The 27,047-nt window shown below is 42.3% G+C and overlaps 1 protein-coding gene across 9 annotated transcripts in view; it reads right to left on the reverse strand.

Moving 5' to 3' along the window:
* Nucleotides 1-2,280: 2,280 nt before the first annotated feature.
* SRRL (serine racemase) overlaps nt 2,281-27,047 on the reverse strand; it is a 45,210-nt gene continuing 20,443 nt past the window's right edge. For 6 of the 9 annotated variants that reach the window (XM_040702553.2, XM_046942982.1, XM_040702552.2 and 3 more), the window contains 10 exons: nt 22,590-22,932; nt 20,253-20,369; nt 19,305-19,546; nt 14,780-14,945; nt 13,638-13,734; nt 12,735-12,810; nt 11,770-11,895; nt 10,454-10,621; nt 10,089-10,146; nt 2,281-2,947 (listed from right to left, as the gene is read on the reverse strand). In XM_040702553.2, the coding sequence (XP_040558487.1) occupies nt 2,849-2,947; nt 10,089-10,146; nt 10,454-10,621; nt 11,770-11,895; nt 12,735-12,810; nt 13,638-13,734; nt 14,780-14,945; nt 19,305-19,546; nt 20,253-20,369; nt 22,590-22,932 (1,492 nt within the window). In that variant the 3' untranslated portion in view covers nt 2,281-2,848. Of the gene's footprint in view, nt 2,948-10,088; nt 10,147-10,453; nt 10,622-11,769; nt 11,896-12,734; nt 12,811-13,637; nt 13,735-14,779; nt 14,946-19,304; nt 19,547-20,252; nt 20,370-22,589; nt 22,933-25,239; nt 25,305-25,537; nt 25,565-27,047 lie in introns of those variants that run through there. The other 3 variants (XM_004941971.3, XM_040702550.2, XM_040702554.2) reach the window with 2 other exon arrangements.

Genomic DNA, 27,047 nt, shown 5'->3' on the forward strand with positions numbered 1-27,047 from the left:
TTTTCTTAGTGCTGTGCATTTGACCAAAGAGAAATGCATCAGCCCAGGAATGTGTGACATTCAGCAGAATTTGCCCTCCACTGGGATAAAAAAGTTAAGTGTGTATGAAAGTAAAGGTTGGTAGTAGAAAAAATCCTACAAACTTCAATATCCCGTACGTGGCAATCCATTGACAGTTAAACTCATGACAAAGAAGGTGACTGAAGAACCCAAGGCCATCAAATAAATGACTGACAGTAACTTAAGCCCAACCCAGGAGCTTTATGCTTCGCTTTCTGATCACTAAAGCACACGCCTACCTTTGGATCTAGCAGAAGTTTGATGCAGCATGTCAAATACACTTACTGCATTTTGGAAGGAGAAGGTGGAACATGTCCCCAGATCTTCCAAAAGTAGGTTGAATGCAAGGGACAGCTTTTGAGGACACATGGGATAATGGTTCCTGCTGCTATGTGAACACGTAATGGCAAAGTTTTAGATGTTAATGCAGACCTAAGATGCCTTGGCTGAAGAAGTTAGGAATCCGTGTGGGAAGAGAGATTTCCAAGAGAAGATACACCTTGTTTGCTTCAGTCCTTGGAAGAAGTTGTGCTGTGGCCTTAACAAATCCTGCATCACAGAGCTGCTTCCAGCATTAAGCAGCTTAGCTCCAGCAGAATTAACCAGGTCAAGGCATTCCCCTCCATTAGCAACAAGAACATGGCAACATGCATTCCACCTGGTAGAATCTGCTGCATCTTCCAACACAAGGCCCGGTTTAGTTAAGTCTGCAATATTTATGACAAGTCACCTGAATCACCTAAGAAATTAGATGGACCTGCATAACAGCAGTACAGAATGGAGATCACCTCTGGTATCGTTATTTTAAGGAGTTTTATGCTGAAAAATATGTCACAATTTATGGCCGTACCTAATACAACAACAAAAAAAAACCCAAAACCAAGCTGTGTATGCCATATGTGGCATGTCAAATAACTTATAGATATTGCTTTCAATTTTTCTTTTTCTTCCAAAGCGAAGTTTTGAGAACATGCAGCAATTCTCGGTGCACACAGTTTTGGTTGTTGAATCTCTTACCTCTCTCATCCCAGTTAAGTGAATATTGGCTAAATGCAGACACCTCTGATTAGAAATGAAATCACTGATACTCTGAGTTTCTACAAAATAGATCCAGGATAATGCAAGACAACAAACCAAGAATTCAGACAGCAAAAGCTGTTGGCCACTGTTGAGACCTTTGGTTATAAAGTCTGCATTTCTTCTTGTGTAGATACCCAAAACATCCTCATAATTTTCCGAGAGGTTTCCCAAAGGAGATGAAAGGGTAATTTGACCCTCATTTCTCGTGTCTTTACCTCCCCGAGTCTGCTCTTTGGCGATGTGATCCATCACCTGCTTCAATGACTACAATAGTACACAATATGTATTCTGTCATCATGTGTTTCTATGCAAATTTCTTAAATCCTTGTGACTGGAAACAAGGAGTAGTGTCTCTCTCACAGGCTGTAATTTACAGAACACGTCCTGGTGGCCAAACAAGAAGGCAAAGAAAAAAGAATCATAGTATGGCCTGGGTTGAAAAGGACCATAATGGAGTATCAATAATTTCTTAGTTACAAGTCAACACGGTCCTTTCAAAAATACACCAAAGCAGTGACATTCTTTTATTTATCCACCAGCCTCTTCTCCGCTCCCACTCCTTTATGAGCCACAATAAAAGAGGACAAATAATCTGTAGTTTCTCAGGCATGACCAGAAAGGTGGCTGTTGTACACACATTCTAATGAATTTCTCTTACATCTCTTGCCATCCCGTTATGTTACCCTATTAGAAGGTCTTCGTCTCCAGCAATGAAAACGGTATTTAGGTCAATGTGTTCTTTCTTCCTTGCATTAGCCACTTGCCTAAGACTTGGGCTCCCTCCACTCCCTAAGCTGCCTTTCCTTAGTAGCGTGTGGTCTTTAAATATATTTCACTCTTAACATTGCACTTAATCTGTCAGGTGAGAAGGATCAAGTCTGCTTTAGGCAGACTAAGATGATCAGTGGGATTCTCATTAGAAAGCTCAAAAGGGTGAAGAGACCCCTCTTTATAATGGGTCATTGCTATCTTACTGGCTAGCTTTTACACCGAGTCTCCAAAAGCAGGGGTGACAACTTGTTTTCTGCACACGTGGCCTAATTATACTCAGAATTTATTTCTTTTTTCATTTTTTTTAAACTTCTGCAACATGTTCTGAAACCTTATAAATACAGAAAAAGTACAATATTGGCTTTCATCTTTCAAGAGTTTCTTTACATTGCATTTTATTAGCACATTATTTTTTCACGACAGCAGAGTTCTTACGCAAACTTAAATACTTTCACACTCCCACACACTTATGTCCTCTCTGAAGCAGATTCAGCAAATGAAGAACTGCTTCTGGCTTGGAAATAGAAAAGATGGTACCAGTGGTAGGGGAAAACTCAGCAGAAGAAGCTGCATTACTTTAACAGTGGCATCAGTGTCAAAACAGCATTGAAGAGCCTACATTCAAATACGAAGAAAAATGCCTTCTCCTTCTTTATTTACTGGATGCCATAGGATTCTACATTCTAATAAGAAATAAGTGAGCCAGCTGAGAATTCCAACACCAGCAGAAACTATTAAGTGGCCTTTAGCTAAGCTAAAGTTCCGAGTTAAACTTTATTTCCAAGGACATGCGCTACGTTTTGAGCAGGAAATAAATATCCCGAAGCTATTTGCTAAGCGTTCAGCCTTGAAAGGTAATATTTGTTCCGAATGCCTCAAGATCAGTGCTCCACAAAATACTTGTCCAAGGGCCTCAGCCCCGTCTGCGTGCTGCTCGTCATCGCTCCGTCCACGCGGCTGTGGGGTAGCGTTCCAGCAGCGCGTTCCGCAGCTGGGCTGTGTGGATCTTGTCTCTGGTCTCCACGGTGCAGGTGACCTGGAAAAGGAATTAGGAGCATTCCTGATGGCATGGTAGCATTCTCAGACAAAGGCGTTTCCAGCAAAGTACTGAAATGCACTCAGGAAAGCAAAATGATCAGTTGGACATGGAAACTCTGGACTTCGCAATCCCTATCTATACAAGTCAGAAAATTGACACTGTAGAAAGTCTGGGACTCAAGTTCTGATGCCTGACTTCAAAACCTTTCAGTACCCTTATTCTGTTGTCTTCCAAGTTAGAAGAAGGAAGGCTGATCCTCTGCTGGTTCCTGCGCAAATAATTTTGTACTCTTAGTCTCCCCGAGGCCTTTGTTAACAACTTACCTTCTCCATTCCCTGAGGTATGTACCCAGTGCTGCTACTGCCTCCCCCACCTCTGATGATTGCTTCCCTTATTGCCATGTTTCTGGGCAGCATTTGTTCCAGCACCTTTGCCTTTCACACCTTATATAATCTCCTCTTCTTCTCTCATGAATTTATCCCCAGATTATCTATCCCTGCAGTATTTTGGCTGCTTTCTGCTAATCACGCATCTTGTTACTGTTTCATAGAATCACAGAACAGCCTGGGTTGAAAAGGACCACAATGATCATCTGATTTCAAGCCCCCTGCTATGTGCAGGGTCGCCAACCACCAGACCAGGCTGCCCAGAGCCACATCCAGCCTGGCCTTGAATACCTCCAGGGATGGGGCATCCACAGCCTCCTTGGGCAGCCTGTTCCAGTGCGTCACCACCCTCTGATTTTATTTTGATTTTCTTTGCTTGCTCATTGTATCACTTCTAGTTCTCTGTTACAGTTGTTCTGCCATAAAATCAAAGAAAACCTGGGTAAACTAGAACTTGATAGGTCCCTTTTCTTCTCCTTCCTCCTCAGTGACAATCCTGTCACACAACCACTGAAGACAATAACTTCAACACTGCTTTTTTCAATTTCTCTTTGACCCCTTTGATCTCTTTTTCTATCTGCTCGCTTTCCTATTGCATCAGTCTAAAATCTGGGCACCATGACAGGCGAGGCATCAACATGAGGGTGCAGAATGTGCATCCTAGATGATCAACTTAAGCCACCTTCAACCCTGCTGCCATTATCACTGATGCCAAAAGTGCCACATGGAAAAAGACCTCAGAACAATGGACATCTAGCAAGGAAAGGATGCAAGATGAGTCACAGCGTGGCAACCAGCAAGGCCAATCTACAGAGAAAAGAGGCAGCAGTGGTCACGATAACTTCAAGACAGACTGCTAGAGGCAGATGCCATGTGTCATCTTCCTGTCAGAACCACATCCTTTAAAGAAAGCAACACAACGACAAATACAATCGTCTCAACTCAAATGTGTTTATGAGGATACTTCTAAATAAGAACTTTGTGAATTCATGTTTCCTGGAATGAGTTTAAAATAACAATCAATAAACCTTTAAGAGGACTACTGAATGAGAACCAGCTGTGAGCTCAGCTAATTTGGAAACTAAGTCTAAAAGATGTAACATGAAATAAACCATACTGTTTCTGTAATTCTTTGCCTCTTTTTCTGAACATAGCTCTACTCTTTTGTCTGTGTGTGAGAGATTCTCTGGAACAAAATAAGATGCTCCTTCCTGTCCCCGCTGAAAAAAAGTGGGATTTTGTCTCAAGAATAGGACAATCTCTGAGGACAGGATTAATAATGTGGGAAGAAGAGAGAACACAAAGACTGGGAAAAAGATCTAAAGGATATCTTGGCACTGAAGTTCCAAAGACTCATTATCGGCTCCACGTTTCATACAGAATTCCTACAGCTTTGCAACCATATCTTTAAGAGCACTGTAAATAATAATAATAATAATAATAATAAAAACAACCTCCTATCTCAGCCATCCTGCTTGTTTTGTCCTGAGCAAATGAACTGTTGTGCGAGGAACCGGTCTGAACTTGTGAGGTTTGGCTCTGATTATTTGGCAGAAGACAGCCGCTCTGCCCTGGGAGAAAACATGCGACAAATGTTGATTGATTACGCTAATTCTCCTCCTCTCTGTCTTATTTTCTGCTAATGACTGAAACCAGAAAGAGTTGGAGAGACTGGAGCCAGACTTCTTGTAAATATTTCGGATAAATAATGTCTTTTTGTTCTGTGTACGAACAGCATCCAACAAATGGTAACGGCTATGGAAGTGGTGTAGTGTACCGTGAATGTAACACCACCACCAAACAACTCCAGGTATTCACGTGACCTTTTGCATGTGCTCAATAAAGGAAGAGAGAACATTTGCTCACAACAGGAGCAAAGAGGTGATCACTTTATAACAGCTGCAGAGCTAAGCAACAAGGAAGGCAAGTGCGTGGAGTATGGGAATTTGCTTTTCCTATGTGGATTATGCCAATTTACACTACAGTTGTATCTTCACAGAACTCCTTGCTCTTCACTTAACCTGGGAAGGACGATTTACACGGGTGCCCAACAGGGCAATCCTCATACTCGTGGGTAGGTGTAAGAGGAGTCTTCTCATTATTCTAGGTTATGTACTCACCTACGTGCTGCTAGCTACAGGAGGTTACCAACCTACTGATGAGCTATGAGTAAGTGCTGCAAAATGGCCTTACTTAACCTACTGCCTGATGTTTCTTATACTACAGACAAGATAACCCATGACAACTAAGGAAAACTTGTCTGGGCCACTATGACTTGAAATCCATTTCAAAAATGTAAGTAGTGGACATGGGCTTTTGATCCAGCAGAGCTCTCACTGACTGCAGGACCATACTTGTGTAGGAACTTGCTTTAGTGTATTAAAAATAATAATCCCGTTCATTTTATCAATTTCTCTTCTCGCAGATTGCACTCCTGCTGAACCAAAAAACAAAGGCCGTTAGAAGTAGAGACTTAAAACAACCAGCTAGATGGATTCTTTACTGCAATTAGAGTTCTACTCTGTGGCAGGTAATCTAAAGATTGATTCCAGCATAAGGATTTAGCTAGCCTGGCTTTTCTTACGGCAAGCCTACAAATAGCGGAAGACAGAGGGTTCCTCGCTGAATATTGCAGTCTAGTGTGCTTAATTTAACAATTAGAGGAGATAATTAGAAATAACTGAGGTAGTGGGCCAAAGACTGGCAGAAGGTAAAGACTGATCAACAGTTATTACTCTGCACAACACCAACCAAAACAATATGCGAAAATTAAAATATTAATTAATCTGAATTAGCTCAAACTAAGGTTTAGGTTAGATATTAGAAGGAAGTTTTCACCCAGAGGGTGGTGACACACTGGAACAGGTTGCCCTGTTGGGCAGGTTGTGGATGCCCCATCCCTGGAGGCATTCGAGGCCAGGCTGGATGTGGCTCTGGGCAGCCTGGTCTGGTGGTTGGTGACCCTGCACATAGCAGGGGGTTGAAACTCGATGATCATCGTGGTCCTTTTCAACCCAGGCCATTCTATGATTCTATGCTGAGTCAAAATACATGGGTTTGGTGCATTTCTGTTCTCTGGACAAAGATAGATCGCAGCCAGCTAAGCCAATTTGTCATGCTCCTGACTTATTGGCTACAACTTTTATCCCATTGCTTTAATTCTTGAAAGGACATGCACATTACTCTAAGGTGTTAGTCCTGGCCAATTCACATAACATATTATTTATGATACACCATTTTTACTGAAAGTCTAAGTTGTTTGTAGGCAAATCATTGGAGCTGCAAATGGTAACTTCACTTACTTACGTTGGCTTCAGTTCTATAAATAAAGCAGGGTTCTACATTACTATTAAGATCATCAAAAACTGAGTAATTTTCTGAATTATTAATTCAACTCCTACTGGAGATTACCGCACATTGAAAAATATTTGGCAGCAACACTTGTATTTATGAAGTGATTATCAGCTGCCAGTAGCTCACTGCTGGTGCAGTGTAAGGCTTGAGAAAGCGTAACAGATGGGGTGTGCAACTTGAGCCCTGATCTTTGTCATACGCTTGTGCTTGGGCCTGCTAGTGCTAGCATCAACAAGTCAGCTAATAATCAAGCAGGTCTACTCTTGGCCTCCACAGACTGAGTTTCTAACCTTTAAAACTGTAGTAAGATATTCTCTAACGCGTTGTGCTGTGGAATGCCATTAAACAATACGGCTGAATACTTTCGGAGGGCTTCAGAAGAAATTTATTATCAGACTTCCCATTCCAAATGTCTCCATTCTGTAAATGGAGAACTGAAACAAGAAAGCAGTGACTTGCCCAAGGTCATGCAGGAAATGCTCTATGGCATCCTTCTTGTAGCAGAACAGCTGTATGCTCGGCTATACTTTCTCAACAGGCCAATAACATGGAATATGTTGGTATCTAGGGACTGCAGTCCAAAGTGCTCTACTCTGCTCTTTTATAAAACGCAGGTTGGCCAAGGGGATTTACTCAAATTGATCTGTACAGCCCAAAATAATTAAAGGACTTCTAGCCTGAGGGGAATAAACTATGCAGAACGCAGATACTACAGTGCACAAACTGAGCCAGGAAACAGAGCACCACTGGGAAAATGTGTAATGTTATCATAAAGAAAAAGCAACATTTGACTTATGAATTCATATATTGTTGCAGTCAGAGGGAGACGTGATGGACATTTGTTTTATGACTGGTCTCTTCCAAGTTATTTAAAACCAGAGCTGGGAAGAGGCCAGACAACCCCATAACTGCAAGCAGGACTGGGGGCAGAAAGAAAACTGGATTGCTTCACAATGGCTGCTTCTCTGCAAGGCTGCTGGAGCACCTCACAACCTGGCAGGCTCTTACTGCTCCGTTCCAGAAGCTCTCCTGTGTACCTGCAGGTCACAGTGGTGAGGAGAAGACTTTCCTGGAGAGGTCATGAGCTTAAAGCATTTTATTTTTTCAGATGAGTTGCCTGAGCTCAAATACGAGACACTCATTAAGCAAGTCAACTGATAATCTATAGCAGAGCCTTGCATGGTGCCATAACAAAGCTATATCTCACCTTAACAAGTCACTTATCAATTTTGCTCACTGACTCCTAAGTTAGTGATAATATGAAATGTTATCGCTATGAAGTGGTTTACAGATGGAAGCATTTATTTAAGCAATGTATTTTCCCACATTGGATATGAGAGACGTTACTAATAATGACTGGTTTCACAGAGATAAGCTGTAATTTCCTTCCACCAGCTGGGTAAGCCATTGGATCCCTACATCCAGTTAGCTGGTGACGTTAGATGATTTTATTCCTTAGCTCTGATCTGTATTACTGCTTCCATATTCCTGGCCATCTAACTTGCTTCAATAGTTGTAAAAGCCTAAAAAATATTGTGTTTCACATAAGCCACTACACTTCTGCACTGCTCTGTCAAACACAATCTAAATCCACAGTTGAAAGTGAGTATTAAAGGTAGAGTGGATGTAACTGTAAAGCCTTTCTTATTAATACCACTAGTTCAACACACAATGATTTTGGTCTCTGATCCAGATTCACATGCAGTTAAATGCATGCTTAATTTAATGTTTTGGTTGTGTTTTTTTTTTTTCAATTTATACTGACCAAAATGATTCAAAATGCTGCACGGGTCTGATTTAGAAGCAAGTACTCATAAAGCATTGACGGCATGGGGCTTTGGTTCTTACAAGCAACAAAAGAAAAAAAGCAAAACTCCCCCTATGAGAGTTAGCTTTGCTATGACAATATGTGCATTCTTCTATTCCAGCTTAGAGCAAATTCATTTAAATGGTTAAAGGTAGATGAAATATTCTACCTTTCCCACCACCCTTGTCTTAGTTTTCAGATAAAAGCTCTCCCATTCACTGGGTCCCACCAGACAGAACTACCTGCACGGCCACGAAGCTCTATAAATCTGGATGAGTACTTTTGTTCTTCATATCTCATTAACCAATAGCCTCCCCCAGACTGGTTAAAAGCCAGCATGCAAATCCAAAATCCAATTAAATTACTCGGGGATCCAAGTCCCTCCCTGTAACCTTCTTGCAGTGCAGCCCCATCAGATGCTTGAAGTGGACAGTCAGTAAAAACTCACCATGTTTGAAATGCAGACAAGAATACTGCACATGCTTTTCTCATTCACAGACTGTATTTACTGCAGATTCTGATAAAAGCAGAAAGAAGCCAGCAGGATTTTTCTACCCCATGCAATGTCAGATTGCACAAACCAGGGAGCTGGCCTGTCTTAGTGGCACAATGCAGAACAATGCAGATTTAGCCTCAGACGTCTCAGAAAACTGGTAATGGCTTCACTGCAATCCTTCACTATAAACATCTATTCTTTGTTTTTCTACTTGTCAACCTACTCCTTCTATCTGTAAGTGGATCTTATGTAGTTGGCTTATTCTTTACATCTGTAAGTGAAAATACCAAGCAGGTTTTGACATTCAGATGAATTCATACCCAACACAGGACTCACCATGTCCTTCCTCTAGCTGGGAAATTTGACTATTTTAGACTTAAACGTGAAAATGGAAGAATTTTCTTACCAAATAGCAATATTAAATTCCATTTATAAGCCAGTTTAGCGAAGTTTCCAAACTTCCACCTGGGATTTCACAAACTAAGTCAGATTAGCCGTGGTCGGCAGCACGAAACCAGTGGAACCACACCTCTGCTAAACCAGTTGAAATAAGGGATATGTCATGAGGTGAACGATCCTTTTTAAGAGATGACATTAACTGATAACACCTCCTCCCCATTATCAAATACTCAGCAAAGGAATAAAGACATCGTTCTGCGCTCTTTGAGGTTAAGCTGCAAAACTGATGCCCTGGTTAAAAATGAGGATTCCCTAAGAGTAAGGGTGCTCTCCATGTTGCTGCATGGCAAACTGATCTTGGATAATTACAGCCAGACTGCACAGCTGGCTCTTCCAGTTCTAGATGTGTGCTGCAGCTTGCTCATCACTTCCGGCACCAAACTATGTAAGTAATGAGGGCTTGCACTCAGTATTTCACTTGGCTGTGTTGCAATAGCAGGTAAAACAGGTCTTGTAGCATGTGTGTGCTGAGCATTTGGTGAGGCAAGATGCTGTATAACACAGGTGAAATTATCGATTACGCTGCTCTGAAAGTCACTGTGCACACTCTGTTGGACTGCTCTGGTACCAAGATACCTGAACAAGAAGGGGATGTCAGCACTGTGAGAGGGCCCGGAATTTTGCACGCCATCTTACCTCAACAGTGAAGAGCTCAGATGTCACAAATGTGCGTTCCTGTCTGATATCCAAAACTCTAGGTCAAACAAGGGACAAAGTAAGCGATAAGTTACAGATCACAGCAAACTTGTGTTATTATGAAATTCTTTTTGTGTTTGGACAGTAACTATCTTCGCAGCTTTCTGCGTTAGGCACTTATTCCATGCTCCAGAGGTTGTTTTACATAGGAATAAAAGGGAAGGAAAAATACTTGCTCTGCACTGTAACACAGAAAACACGGATTAATTAGTAACCTACACTCTTGCCTCCAGAGGACGTTTACAAACACGACCAGGTCTTTAAGCACCTTTATGCTCCGTTTCGCTTTTATCAGTCTGATTTACCTTGCTTCCTCCCGAGCCAAAACCTCCAGTAGCTTTGAAACATCTGCTGGGCTGTCAGAAATCACCAGGGAAAATCTGCACACTCTGCTCTCAAGGGTCAGGGCACGAGCAATGCATCGTTGCAGCAAATGCAAGTCCACATTTCCACTGCATATAGCAATCGCCACTCTGAAACAGGAGAGAAAATAGGATTCCAGATTAGCCTTTCTCTGCAAAAGAGTAATAAATCACAGACGCTGTATTCAGTGTCAGCTGAGCATCTGCAGGGACCGCTCTTTCACAAACATATATTGCATTTCAGAGGGGCTCAGCCTTCAGTGTCAGCTGTGTGCAGGGTACAGTGCCCTTTGGAGTTGGCTGCACTCTACTGTCTGAAGCTGTTTTTGTTTCACGGTGTCTTTGTTGATTTATTGTTGTTAGCAAAAATCAGACGGACAATTCTAGATCTACTCCAAATTTAAACACTGCAGCAGCACTTGCAAAGGGAGTCTCAGATTCTTAACAGTTAGATGCCATGCATGGTCTTCGTTTTCTGTAAGCATTAATTAAATTTATCTCAGCCTTGCAAAATGAATACAGAACAGTTTGAAGGGCAAGTGAAGAGCCACATGGATAGTCCCTGATAACCTGCAGAGCCAGTCCTGTGCACTTTCCCTCTTATTTCGGCTGTGCTGAACTGAACTTTGTTGCCAGACCCCGTCAGCCTTTTCTGGGAAACTGCCTCAGTGGTATTTCAACATACCATGCTGTGCATTGGAAATGTTATCTGGTCTGGAGTGCACGCCCATTTAAATACACTGCAGACTGTACCCTGAGCTGGGACTCTAGCTGCTTAAGTCCTAAGTGCTGAAGCCCAGAGGTAAGAAAGGAGTTTTATTTAATGCTGAGCACAAGGGTAATCCCAGTGACCGCCTGGGCAGGAGTTCCTGGGGCTGGAAGGCAGGTGTCACCCAGTGACTGCAGATGACAGCCTGGCTCACTTACTCCCACAGCAAAGTCCCAGTGCAAACTGCTGAATTCCAGGAACAGGACGAGAAAAGGCAACAGGCTGACAAGCCAACTGGGGCTGTGCACAACTGCCTTTTTCCCCCATCATTTGAGAATACAGGAAAGTGATGTGTCTGGTGTCCAGACGGACATCTATCTTGTTCAGCACAGCCTTATGACCCACGAGTGGTATCCTCAGTCTGAAGCAGACGTCATGGATGAGAGCACTGGCAGCTCAAGAGCAGGAATGATCGCTCCTCCATTTCCCATCACGACAGCACTCAGCCCCACAGCTCCCTGTGAAGCCCTGTTTGCAATAGCTGCTGTACCTTTTACCCTTCAACTCAGGCAGCTTCCCAGCAACCAGTGCTGCAAGTCCAATGGCCCCTTCTGCATCAACTGTGGCTCGCTCGTACTCCAGCAATCTCAGCATTGAAATGAGGACGTCCTCCTCGCTGAGGGTCAGAGAGTGGTGTCAGAATGAAACAAAATAGAACAGACAAAACAAAAAGCAACCAATAAATGAAGACAGTACATTTATGTATCAAGGGATTCCTGTAGTCCTGCTGGAAACACAAAGATCTCATTGTGGTGTTATAGCAAGCTGTATTGCTGGAGATGAATGGAGAGTCTTATTATTAACTATGCTGATTTTTATTACTATTATTAACAATAATATTAAAAAATAATGATTATTGTTTACACAATTAATATAGATATATAAAAATAAATGTGGAAATAATTACTATTAATGAGCAGGGAGGCTTTATTATTTATTTTTATTTTTTTGCTAGACCCATTGTGCTAGCTGTATCCCAGTAGGTAAAAGCAGTCTTCAAACTTGGCATCTCAGCAAAGCCTTCTGCCAAAGGCTGCTTTCAAGTGGTGTAGAATGCAACAAGAACACAGAGGGTTTTCACCCAGAGGGTGGTGACACACTGGAACAGGTTGCCCAAGGAGGCTGTGGATGCCCCATCCCTGGAGGCATTCAAGGCCAGGCTGCATGTGGCTCTGGGCAGCCTGGGCTGGTGGTTGGCAACCCTGCAAATAGCAGGGGGCTTGAAACCAGATGAGCATTGTGGTCCTTGTCAACCCAAGGCCATTCTATGATTCTATGAAGAACAAGCTCTACACCCAGAGCATGAGGGGTTACTAGCAACAAGCAAGGAGTTTTGGCCAAAGGGGTCAGATACATGAAATCAGGCTCTCTATCCCTGGTGTCAGCAACAGTGTATTTGTCATACATGGTAACGCTCCCATAATATTATTTATTTCACTCTTTTTCTTCACCTACCTCACAGCAACAACCTTATCCACAAGCTTCCCAGTCAGCTGCAAAGAATTGCTGCCGAAGCAAAGTCCACTCACATCTGCAAATTTCCAAATACAAAAATATGAAGCTGGCTGCTCTAGAAAAGTTTAACATATTTTAGAGTCCAGACATTGTTTTATTTCCTTGATGAGTGCAGCACATTGCTATTCTACCATCTCAGGTTGCTTGATATTTATATTTGACAGACACCTCCTAGGAGGATTTTGCCATCTGGGACCTTGTTATGAAAATCAGCTCAGTGCACGGTGTGGCCTCAGTCAGAGAAAAACCACCTGGAGCAGCCCTGGGTTTGCAGCCACATCAGGACAACCAGCAAAGGAGCACAGAGACAGGCAGAACTTCCTCGGTTACATGGTTTGTTTATAAAACCCCCATTTAACCTACAGCTTCGAGGGATCTGAACATCAGGTAAACAGGATATGCTTAATTTGCTTAAGACCTGAGGGTTTCTTATGCAAATTATATGGAAGCAACTGAAATGCTTATAAACACTGTTATTCTGAAAGCAGCTTTGCTAGCCTAAATATTTAAGCACCAGATATCTCTGCCTTTCTTTATAGATCAGTCTTTTACACAAGAGCTTCCCCATTGTCTTCACTGTCTCAGACGCTGTGTGTGAGTACAGCGGTCACAGAAATACTCTCATATTTCTTAAGTGTTCCCCAAACATCTCAGGTACTGCACCTCAGAGAGGAGCACAGATTCTATGTCAGAAGCTGCTTTTACAGCAGCAGCTGAATTCTGACTCTTCAGACAAGGTTTTATTTGTGATTAAACTGATTTACTCAGAAAAGACCGCGATGAGGTTGCAAAAACCAATTATAGCCTTTATTTCACATCCAAAAGAAGAACCCATTTTCTCACCTCCATAAAAGTGGTGGTTGTTGCAAGCCTGGTCTTCAGCTGGATGGCCAGCCTTCAGGGACTGCTGCAATACAGGAAAGCTTTCAGACTCAACCCCCTGGGGAAAGGCAAACAACAGCACTTTTTAGTGTTCAACTTACAACAGAAGCCACTGTCAAAGTCAACTCCAAAAAATCTACACCACGTTTCTTCTTAGAATCAGTACTAACACCATTCGAAATACACTCATACTCTAAATGCACATTCACTTTTCCATGTAGTTTAAATTTAAGAGATGGGGAATATTTTTAGAACAAGTTTCCATAGAAATTTCATTGTGAATTGAAAATGAGTACGAAGTGCAAAAAGCTTTTCATCTTCCTAAGCGTGTTGTTTGTCAATAGTACAAAAGACACAGATGATGGTAATGTGAAAGCCAATCTCATTGCCATGTATGGGACGATGCTTGTATACTGAGGAGTAAAGGTGAGCGCTTCACCTTAATCCACAACGTCAAATACATCCATAAATTACAGCAGCAAAACTTGCTAGATGCAAGTCCACTGCACTGACATAATCAGGACAGCAATGCTGCGTTATGTAACTTTAGAATCATAGAATGGCCTGGGTCGAAAAGGACCACAACGACCATCTGGTTCGAACCCCCTGCTATGTGCAGGGTCGCCAACCACCAGCCCAGGCTGCCCAGAGCCACATCCAGCCTGGCCTTGAATGCCTCCAGGGATGGGGCATCCACAGCCTGCTTGGGCAACCTGTTCAGTGCCTCACCACCCTCTGAGTGAAAAATGTCCTTCTAAGAGTGAAAAACTTCCTTCTTCCTCTTTTACATCCCTCTTGAGCACACAGAACTGTGGTATCCTAAGAGTCAAACTTTTCTAGCAAGAGATCAATCCGAAACACAGAACTGGATTCCATATGCTTTGGAAGAGCCTTCTGACAAAGCTTAAAGCCAGTTAGAAGGCAGGAGGCTGCCCAGGCTCTTAGGTCCATCCTACAAGGAAAGGCCATGGCCACAGAGCATACCCATCCCCAGCACAGACAGTCCGTGCCAGCAGATCACTATATTCCAGTGCCTTTGGAAATAAAATCTGTGGCAAAAGCTGCCAAAATTTGCAACTCTTTCTAGGTGAGAGCAAACTTACGATGACAGAAATACGTGGGTTGAGGTGTTTGAGTGCAGCAGCCGAGCCCGCCAACAAGCCACAGTGGCCTCCTGCAGGGAAAATCACTGCATCCAGCTTGGGCACCTGCTCATACATCTCCAGCCCCATGGTGCCCAGGCCTGACAGGTACACAGCACTGTCCTCCCTGTGGGAAGGAAAGGCAGAGATCAGCAGGACTGTAGGAGAAGCACATGAGTAAATGCACAGTGAAGCCAGGAGTTGGTAAGGAGATAAGTCATTTGTCCATCGCCATCATTTCCCTAAGCTCTATGAACGTTGAACATTGTGGCCAAAACTAAAAGCAAAGCCTCGAAAGGAGTTCTCTTTCTCTTTACCTGTAAGTAGAAGTTAGCATTCATTATAAATTTTTATGAATTATTATGGATTTTTATGAAATTCAAGCATTTTTTTTTTTTTGCAGATAACAGACTGCTCCAGAGTTCAGTCTTTTCCCAGGCTGGGCCAGTAGCTGATGCTTTCACATTGCTCTGGAACACCTAATGAAAAGATAAGCAACGCATCCGCCTGCCAAAATTCTCACTAGCAAAACGCTTCCACACAGAGGTCATTTAATGAGCAGAGTAAGGACAAGCAGGATCAAAACACTGAAGAAACATCCACTGTGCAGTCATATGATTTACTTGGATCTGTTTCTAAAGAGATGTTTTGGATTTTATTCAGAGGTTGGCAACGCTCACAATGTAGGATGATATATGAACGAAGGACATGGGACCACTACGTGCCTGCATAGTCTGCTTCTTCTGGCCAAACAGGACTACAGGTCCAATGATGTCACTTGATTTACTTTACCCAGTACGTTCAGGTACTGAAGCTACGCTCTTCATTACTGTTAAGACATGCAGAGGAGTGCAGAATGCTGCCAGGTGGAGACTCTTGAGAAATGACGTGTAGAGCCAAACACAGCAAATCCCTCAGGACAAGAGTCGATACAGACAGACAAGAGAAGAGGAGATAATGACCTCTCACTGCTGTACCAGGCAGACAGACAGAGTCAAGAAATTACAGAGGAACCAGTAACTGAACTCCTGAATTTACTGTGTTCATCAAAATAGTGAGTGAGCTCTCTTCCTCCTTTCCATACATAATAAAATATATTATTGCCTCCTGATTTATTTACTTATTTTCCGCAGTCTTATTCACAAATCAGATTCAGAACTCAGTTCACAGAGTTGCCCCTGCAATTCTGGGGACTTGGAAAGATGAATGAAGATACGGAATATTCAATTCACAAGCAGAATTGCTCTGACTAAAAATTGTTTCCATGCTCTGTGCATACAGATTTAGTAGATACGAGTGTTTCAGATAATCATGAGTTTTTTACTAATGTCTAATTAGAATACCAGTTCACTGATCGGCCTTCAGCTCCCCCTTATACAATGGGTCATTTTGTTTGCACTGTGATCGATAACTTGCTCTTTCTTTCAGTACCATATTGAAGGAAAGGCAATGAAGAAGAGCTGATAATTCTCAAGATTCTATATGCAAGCATGTATTTGTGAGTGACAGCTAGAAATCTGGCCCTTTTCCATCTGGAACATGCAACATACCAATAATCAAAATGGGCTGCCAGGTTGCAGGTTCACAATGAAATTCTGACCTGGCAGTTAGCAGGCTCTGGTCCCCTGTTCTCCAGATGAAGGCCCCCAAAGCTACCCGCTGCCTTCCTTAGAGAGGAAGACTAACCAAACCAGAAGGGAGCTAGGAGGTCTGATTGGTATTTGGTTGAGGAATCACATGAGGAAAAAAAAACAGACTCTCAAGGAAGGAAGGTGTGTAATTCATTGTGGCACCCTAATATCTCACAAATCAATCATTCTCACATCATCCCAGAGGTACTCTGTGATTTACTGGCAATCTTTGGATTATGTTTATAATAAGGTCCTGATTGAGCATCTATAAAAACTGGAAATCCCGTGTTACCTGAGCAGCAATTACGTAGACTTCATGACTGAATTCCATCTTGGAAAATCACATTTCCTTCCTGGAATTTCACAGGAAGTTACAACTGGATGAAAAATTCCCTCTCCTAATTGAACACCTGCATGCTCATTTTCATAACATGGCATTTTAATTGCACTCAAGAAACGGGAAGAACTGACCGTGACACACCCAACTACACAACACTACATGCACAGGTGAGATTTAAGAGAGCCATGTAATGCCTGCTTCAGAAAGGAAAGAAGCAATTGTTGGTTAAGGAGATGAGAGAATCCACAAAGGCACTTTTCTCTATCCCAGCAGTGTTGCAACAAGCCTGATTAATCAATATGTTTCATCACTTGGATCTCATCCATGCTACCCTAGAAGAGGACAAGGTCCTGGATGGTTGCAGTTGTTTTCAGTATTCACTTCTTACCTTCCTTTTTTTTTTTTTCCTCTCCTATACTCAGTGAGCAATAAATAAAGAATTTATTAGATATTAAGATATCCATTTAGATAATATTTAGAATGCTCACCAGCTCGCATTGTGTGGGGATGCTTTTAGTATGTGGAAAAGCACTACTGTGATTTTTTTTAGCGATCAAAGGATAGCGTCGCTGGGGATTCTAGACCAACTAGAATTAAAATAAGATTCCATTTCAGAAGTTCCATTCTAAAGCAGAAGAATGGCTGGTCTTCTACAGGCAGCTTTGGCAAGTGGTGGTAAATGTGTGGTGGAAACACTGAAGATGACTTCTGTCCATACATGCACTCATCTCTCTGGGAACACGCTCCCAGCCTATACCTGACCAAATGCCTTAAGAAAAGGCTCACAACTCCAAGGTTTTTTGTTGTTGTTGTTCTTATCTTTCAAGGATTTTTTTTTTCCTTCAGATTGTGAAAAGCTCATCTGTGAAATGTTTTAATTAAACATAGTGATAGATTGGATATCTACTTCCGCCTACTTGAAATAGAATAAATCAGAGTGTTTTGACATTATGAATAATAATGTCATTTAGAACTCATCAGTGCCAGATGATTTACACATGCTGTCCCTGCAGCTTCACGTGCCCAGAAAATATTGCCCTTACATAACATATATAATTATTTGGGTAGGAGGTGAAGATTAAACGTGAAACTACAATACAACAATTATTTATCATGTGCAAATGCAATAGCTGATGCAAGCCAGCTGGGAGTGAACACACCGATTGAAAAACATCTGCCAGGAATTTGGAAATCACAAGATTATGGAAAGCTGTGGTTTCTCAAAAAGGACATAACTGGGTTTAAAATTCAGTGGAGCCTAGGGTACCTTCCTTGAAAGTCTCAGTCCAAGGAAAGGCTGTGCCCATGGCAACAGCCGATGCACGCCAACCAGCCCTGTGGCCTCCAGCTGCTAGCTGAGCTCACTGTGCAGCTGTAGAGTGCAGTTTTTAATATTGCTCCCCCAGAGAACCACTTGGGAAAGAATTAAGGACTGTCTCATCTTGTTCATTCTGAAATCCTCTTACCAAGCAACATCACTCATTATCACCGTGTTTGTGGCGGTACGGCTAACAGCCCAGGGGAGCAGGCTCTTGCTGCAGCAGGAGCTGTATGAACTCACAGTGGTGGCTACAGCCTTCTAGCCTACACAGAGGCAGCAAGGCCTGGGTGTGAGACTGCAGCTCAGCGCAGCAGAGGGAGCTGTGTCATGATAACCATCCACCCCTCTGCCCTTTCAGTGATCTTACTTCAAAAAAAGCTCGGAAGAAAGAAAAGATGAAAGCAAAGGCAGAACAGACTGCCAAGAGAAAAGGAAAAAAGGGACAACGAATCTGTTCTAAATAACTCTACCTATTTTATCTTGTTCTAATTAAGTTTTTATTACACCTGGCTTATTCCATGACCTCAAATAGCTCACAAACTCCTATTTATAATTAACTACTTCAACATATAGTCATCCTTAGCTACTTAAAGTACATGTGTGAAGTAGCCTCCTAATGAGCTTCTTCCAAAGAAAAAACAAAATTTGTCAAGTCACACAAGATATTCTGCAGCATTAATCTCTTGCTCTACCATACACTTCCAAACTTTTTGTGTTAAAGGTTAACTTTAACCCACCTTACTCCTGAGAGAGAGACCAAAAATGGATGCGAGCCTCAGTGCATACTGACATGTTTCATAAAGATTCAACATACACCTGTAATTTTATATATATATAAATATATATATACACATATACATAAATATACATACATATGTGTTATATATATATATTTATACACACATACACATCTACACACACACTAGATTCATCCATATATTTATCCCATGAAGTTCCTGATCAGGAGGTTTCCTTAACCTTGGGAAAATGGAAGGTGCCTCATTTTGGTTTCCATTCCAAAGTGTTACAGATACGTTTGCAGTTTGTACCTTAGAAAATAAAAAGGTCTGTACCTCAGTCATAGGAGCCTTTTGATGACATATGAGCAAATTTTAATTTACTGACAACTAATCAAACTGCTTGTTTTTATCTAATGTGCTACAGCCTTTCTAAACAATCTGATTTCCCACTTACTCTTCCAGGTAGAGATAGCCATTCTCCTGTGCCAACCTTCTTGCATGCATCTGGGAGTCCTTAGCTGTAGTGCCATAGGATATAACCATGGCACCGTATTCACGGCACGTTTTCACTCTGGCAGGGGAAGTGCTGGTTGACATGATGACAAACACTGGGATACGAAGCTCTGAAGCATGGTAAGCAACAGCCATGGAAAAGTTGCCATCTGAAGCCACAATCACCCCCTTCCTTTGCTGATCCTAAAAACACAGAAAAGTTTAATGCACATTATGCAGTGTCACAAACTTGTCCCGTGTAATTCTTGTCAGCCTAGTGGTCTGACATTTTTCTATTAGGAAGTTCTCTCTTCCTCTGCTGTCTTATAATGTTATGGTATTATGAAACAGTACACGCATCTGAGGTGATTTTAAGACACAGAACTAAGACAGCATAAGATCAGTCCCTGTTCCGGGGTTCAGCTCTTGCTTCATTACTATTGGTTGTAAAACTTCAGCTGATAGAAGAAGCCAGTATGTGGCCCCTCAGAGCTGATACCTGCTCCTTTCTAACATTCTAAGCACTTCTCCAGTGGATTGGCCATGCATAAATAAGATAATTTACATTCAGGTATTTTTCACCCAGAGGGTGGTGACGCACTGAACAGGTTGCCCAAGGAGGCTGTGGATGCCCCATCCCTGGAGGCATTCAAGGCCAGGCTGCATGTGGCTCTGGGCAGCCTGGTCTGGTGGTTGGCGACCCTGCACGTAGCAGGGGGTTGAAACCAGGTGATGATTGTGGTCCTTTTCAACCCAGGCCATTCTATGATTCTATGATTTGCAGACCTATCCACGTTGTTTAACACAGTGGTTTACAAGACAAGAAGCACCACAGGTAAAGTCTAATTGTGTTTGATTGCTGTGAAACAGAACGAATCTATTCACTTTTATACCTCACACTTGGTTATACCTGAGGCAGTGATGTCAGAAGATAAAGTACACCTCGCTCCTTCACAGATCCCGTGTACTGGAGGAACTCCTTCTTTAGGTAGATGTCAACTCCATACAGCTTGGATAGCCTGGAGTACTGGAGAACAGAAACATGATTATTGTGTTGATGGACCTAAAATTAAGGAAAACCTTGCATGCCTCGTTGAGGCAGGTATATGAATGCTGTGTAGGATCTCCAAAAAGTAGCTTCACAAAATCCTGTGCCAAGAACTCCCACCTGCAGCTTCCTGTGAAAATCTGGCTGCAAAACTGAAGTAAAGTGCTTAGGAAACTAAGAGGATAGCAGTTCCTAACCTAAACAGCCTAAATTATAGAGACTGCTTAAACAAAATGAAAGAGCGCTGGACATGAAATGCTGCTTTACAGAACCTTCATATACCTCACCAGTTCTACTGTTACTGTTGTTTAGAGCATCTTGGATTCTACAGCAGGCAGTAAGGAGAAGGGTTTGAGGAGATGAATCCTGTGACTTAGTGAAATTGCTGCCTCCTACATATAAAATGCACATGAGTCATAGAAGTGGTATACTTCAGATAAGTCTTTTTTTAAGTGTTGATAGTCAACATTTTAACTCTCCAGGTTATCTTTTTCTGCTTCTTTTAACTGAGGCATTGTTACGTGGCATAAATACAACTTTTCCTTTCTGTAACCTTGCCTTTTATCTAGGGACCACAGGTACCAAGTCTGTGCTACTACACAGCACAGTGCAGCCCCTGCTTGGCATCCAGAAAGCCAACACAAAAGTTCCTACATCAGCACCCAAATCAATGCCCAACTCAATTCTCAGTCCTTGCTTCCCTTAGCACCTCTGGAACTCCTGTTATGATCATGCATCACGCCATGTCTCAGCTTCAGGCAGACTGCTGCAGCAAGGATCCAGGAGGATGACTGACTCATGGTACTGCCTGGAGATTAGGAACCAGGATGCAAACTGTTTGTCTGTTCAGTTAACGGAGTGATTTTTAGTCAAACTTGCTTCTTTACCCAAGCGAGAGCTCTGAAAGTGGCTCTTACCTCCCACTCAGGAGTTGTATTTAAGCTCTTTAAGTTAAGGGGCAGAGCTGTCTGTGAGTTATGTGAATTGGCCCAAGAGAACTTTACCACCTGTAAGCAGGAGCACTGTCAATGTATGAGGAGTTCCACATCACACAGATGTCTCTGCAGGGGCAGAAGATGTGCTCCATGGTTCACACTCCTCTTCTCACACCACGTGCAGAGCAGGAGCCATGCTTAGAGAGCAATTAGGTGGCCTGGGTGTGGGGCTGAGATAGAGATCCCAGTACCTGTGACCTGTTGGTGGGACCCATCCAGGCTGGGGGTGTGGGTGAATCCTGCAGTGAGCACGTGGCCAAGGCTACCCTTATTTTGGGAACGCAGCCAAACAAATAACAACAAAAAACCCACTGAAAATCATTACGATAGCTCTGGATCAGGCGCTGTCTGGTAAGCAGCAGAACTGCTGTGCACTGCAGACCCAACTGACCTGCCCCCACAGACTGCCCAGCCCCAGACATGGGCTCACACATCACGTTCCCTTTTCAGCACAGGCCAGAAAGACAACTGACAGCCGGTGTGCCCAGGGAGACATCCCTGCAGAGTGACTTGGGGCTGCTCCGCTCTGCTGCCACTTAGCCAAGATTCTCCTTTCCCGCTACAGGGAGATGAGATCAGCCTCACTGTGCCTACAGCTGCCCTCCTGAGGAGCTCCCAACAGCAGAAAGACATCTTGAATCCAATAGCTGAAGTCACTGCACCGCTCTTATGCTTGAACAAATGCTTCTGCATCTACAATGACAGCGTTCCCGTGTGTGTGTTTCTCAACGCCCTTATTTTGTTGAAGAGGCACATGGCAGAAAAACCTGGTCACAGAACAGACCCAGCCTTCCCAGGCTTGCCAGGCCAGAAAGCAATATCTGATCCTTCACACTTCCCAGGCGTGTGGGCTGGTCCCAAAACAGACCGTCTCACATGACTCCTTACCTTGACACTAACATGGACTCCCTGTAGCAAGAGTTTTTCACCAGGAGCATAATACCACATTGCATTAAGTCTGTGCCTAATGTGGTTTATCCTTTGTTTACAGGTCACTGCAATCTTCGAGGATTACACTTGGCATTTAGCACAAACAGGTAAGTAGAAAATGATTACTGACAGTTCACAACAACTAATATGAACTCAAGTCATCTTACACACATCCATCTGCTACAGAGAACACTCTTCATTCATTTCCGACCAACTTCTATTAAAAAAAATAAAAGCACTATTGAGAGAATTAAAAGCCATAAGAATCCCCTACCATGCAAGGGGTTTTCTGAACACCAGACTGGATTTTGAAAGCTGCTGCACTAATGTCTTCAAATCGAATCAGTTTGTTGTGGCTGGACAGGCTGATCCTGCTGCTTGACTGAGGGACGAGGGAAAGGGCATCCCCAAGTAACTCCTCATTACGGCTGACGATCTTCATTTCCCACGTCTTCACATCCCCATTGAGGTAATCCTCCTCAACGAAATCCTTCAGTCTTTCAGGGTTGATTGGGGGTGGCCTCTGCCCAATGTGTCCATTTCTTATTGGCCCATCCTTACAAAGGCGAAGATCGCAAAGTGCTGGGGCATCTCGTTTCTTTACTTTACTGTCATCCCTGGAAACAAATAGGAAAGCTTAGATGATTAAAAGCTTGAATTTAGCAGTTAAGTTGCTCTTAAATCAATTGCACATCTCAGTTGCTCTTTGCAAGCTTCAGATTAACAGACAAAATTATTAACATCTTCTTAACTATCTTGTAGATAGATTGAAAGCTATTGTGACCAGTCAGTTTTTACTAAAGCCAAAGGTGACTTGACATGCAGACTAACTGAGAAACTGCCATAGCCAGCTCAATAGGAAAATAACATTCATGCTGTCTGGGCAGGCAGACAATACTTGGTCTTTGGAAAAGAGCTGACAGCATGCGTGACCTGTGGATACAACTGTGCAGATAGCGTAAGTCTCTCTACATAAAGTAGAAAGAGAAGGATCTCTTGGAAGAGATTATTTTCTAACAAATAAGCATGGTAAATTATTTCAAAGACAGGCCATAGACAAAAAAAAAAAAAAAAAAACAAAAAACATTTACCAGTTTTGCAAAATAATTTGGATTTGGATTTCACAATAATTTGGATTTTTAAGCTATGCAGTCATTCATCAGCAGAACGGGTCAAAGCAAACGTTATCCTAATTCTAGAGCAGCAATGTGCATTGTAGTAAGTTCATAAAAGAACCTTAAGAATACTTGGAAACAGCTGCTTTTTGAGCAATTGTCCTACTTTTAATGGTCCGTTTTCTATGTGGTCCCATAAGCTATGCCTGAAGCTCTGCTTCCTATTACACCTCCAGCTGTCCCATTGAGGAGTCCACATAATAATATGAACAGCATAAGGGGTTCTAATATTTGAATCAAGCACTATATTAGTGGCATCAGTCATTCTTCAATCTTTGTCCAAAATGTCTTGTATCAATACTTATTTTCTAGAACATACGAACAAATAGATCATTTACGCAATTGTAGTTCATGTTGACACTTGTGATTTCCAACATCGTCCCACTCTTAAAGCTGATATATCCAAAGAGCAGACATGGTGTTTTCATATTAAATAGTGTATTGAGTAGATCTATTGTACACTTTTCTGCCCATTTCTTCTCCTTTGCAGGTTAAAGAGTTGGAACATTTAGTAGAGATGTTTGACTTGCAGCATCAGGTCTCATGCATGTTAGTGAGCTTAATGCAAACACGAGAATCAGATGACACCTTGTGAACTTGTTACGGCACAGCCCATGGATCTGGGAACCAAATGTGACTATTGCATAAACAACAACTGCCGTGATGTAAGAGACCACATCTCTGCTAGGAGCTCATCTCTGCCACCCTCAACGCCCCCAAAAAAGTTAAACCATTTTCTACACCACAGTAGCCGGTTACCACTCCAAAAAGAGTAGAACACATGCATCTTATCTCTAATTATCTCTAATAATCATGTTACCTAAAGTGTTTAGCAAGCATTAGCAATGAAGGATATTACACTGGGTTTAAGCACAGAGTGAAATACAAACATAAAGTATAACTTGAGCAAAAACCTATGATTTTTCTGGGTGATTTTTTTTACTGACTGGAATTTGAGGTAGGAAATACTCACTTTCTCCCAGTGCCTATTGCAATAAACTACAAAAAGTCTGTTAAAAAAGATAGGCAAAAGCTAACTCAAAAAGTCCATTGATAAACGAGGGTTCTGCTAGAAAGTACCAATTACAGGGTAACATCCTCCCATTCCAGTGCCATCAAATATTTTCCTATCAGTCAATATAAAGACAAAAAAATAAAGTGAATTTTTTGGCCGTATTCTGAGATTTCCCTCTTTTTTTTTTTTTTTTTGGCAGGACAAAGGAGGATTTTGCAGCAGAGCTCTTGTGAACAGCGAGCATTTGCCAAGATCCCTAATGAAGACAATATCGTAAAACCAGTAAAAAAAAGTCAGATGTTAAAAATGTATAATCATTCCAAGCTTGAGATAGTTTTAAAGCACATCTGAAACATCAACATCTCAGCACATCATATGGAAACAATCATCTGTTTGCATTTGGAAGGTCAGCAGCCTCGTTAACGAAGGAACTTCATCATCTTATTTTATTCGGATTAACCTTTTTTCTCCTTCCGTGTCTATATTTTTCAGTTACATTGGTAAATGACATTTCCCCCACTGAACCCATCTGGGTGAACACATCTGCTTTCAAACCTACAGGGTAAGCAGCCGTTTTAGTTGTGACAATCGATCACAAACAAGCAACAAACACCCTGTTGGTTAGATAGATCTATCTCCTCCAACACAGCCCACGAGCTTTGCACAAGCCACCTCAGTACTCATTTCCCTTACGGGAGCAGCCAACACCAACAGTGAGACATGCAAACACCAACCTTCCCATGCACAGCACCAGAACACGGCTCCTTGTCCAGTGGTCACAACCAACAGCTCAAAGTGCAGAGCCAATGTAGATACAAACCCTGGTGCCAGAAAACATTGCTCCTTTCGAAAGAATTGCTTTTCCTTTTTTGGAGTTTTCTTAGGAAAGTTTTCACAAGAAAGTCTGTTTATCTCCAGCGTAAAACAAATATTCAGCTGGAAAGTTTTGTGACGTGGTTATAGAACGCGGCATTTTATCTTTCAAGTGATTAGTAAAAGCAAACATGGAGAAAAAAAGATTTATAAACCTACTTTTTCAAGAACAGCTGCTCAGCATAACTGCAAAAAATAAAAGAGAAGATCCATATGCAGACATTCCACAAATAATTAAGGAACTGGAAGAATTATCATATCTATCAACAGGCAGCTTTAAACAGTTTAAAGTCGCAAAGCCAACACAAAGGCAGCCTGTGCTGAAATGTACTCCTGCAATGATAAAACACGACGACCCAGAATGGAGCTCTGTTTCTAAGCTGCTTTCTAAAATAGGCTGATATTTTCCCATCAAGTCACACCGCACTGGAGAAAATAAACTTGGGAAAACAGTGATATTAATACAACAATGAATTATTAAAAGGAACAAAAATATTGTTTGGAAGATATAGCAGTGATAGCACATGCTACACCCAACGCTGTAACAGTTGTCTTTGTTATAGGGAGAAATAAAGGCCCATGCAGCTACGCTGTGATGACAGGACAATTAGAAGTCCTGGTCAGATGAAGCACACACAGACTGAGTTCTTCTGGTCCTCTGTGGGAACAGATTGAACAAGTTAAACTCATTGCCACAGGATGCTATGAGGGGCACTTAAATAAATAGGTTCCTGCAAATACACTGTAGTTATATGGAGGTTGGTCTAACAGCGACAGTTATATGCATTGGTCAAGAAGCTGTCTGTGGCCTAGGAAGACACAAGCGCTTGTTTGACAGACTCCACAAGAGAAAACGAGAGAAAGTGCCATTTTGGAGCATCTTATTCTTGTCTCCAGGCTGTCGTTATGGTCGCCACTACAGAGAAGATACAGCCAGATGGCCTCTTGCTTGGACCCAGTGGTCAGCATTTTGATTTGCTGACACACCTACAGCAGCATGTGTCATGACAGTGCATTTTAAGGCAGAAAAGAACATCCTCACTGAAAACTCAGTGATTTCCACAGCAGTTTTTGTCACCTACATTCACAATGATACAGACTCGCAGTGAGGAGGGTCTGACAGCACAGTAGAAGCTCCATATCGTATTGTAGCATCCTTGAAGCTCTATGCCATGACAAGGATTTCAAACTCCAGTACACCAGTCAGACTGATCAGTAGCACAGTGCAAAGCACCTGGCGCTGAGCCTGAGTGCCACATTAAACCATCCCACTGAATCGGGATTGACCTGTAACTCCGCATAGCAGCACATGCAGACAGACATACATATATGCACATGTAATCTATACATGGATTTTTTCTTTTTAGTTTCATTCTTTGTAATGTTATTTTGGGGAAGAGGTTTCCCCTGTGTTCATAACTATATGTTGCCATCATCTTCACGTTCCACACCCCCCCACCTCTTTCTCCTCTGCCTCAGACTTCCACATCCCTCTGAAACACTCCTGATTTATTGCCACCCCTTTCCTCAGCACTCCTAAACCTTCCTGTTCCACCTCAGATCCTTTTGGCAATAGAATCCCCGTGAGTTCTCCTACTTCTGCAAAATCCTCATTGACACTCCCAGTACATTTGTTTGCTTGTCCATGAGTTACTTGTTTTACTCCAAT

This window comes from Gallus gallus, chromosome 6 (assembly GCF_016699485.2).
Source record: "Gallus gallus isolate bGalGal1 chromosome 6, bGalGal1.mat.broiler.GRCg7b, whole genome shotgun sequence".
NCBI classification, from domain to species: Eukaryota; Metazoa; Chordata; class Aves; order Galliformes; family Phasianidae; genus Gallus; species Gallus gallus.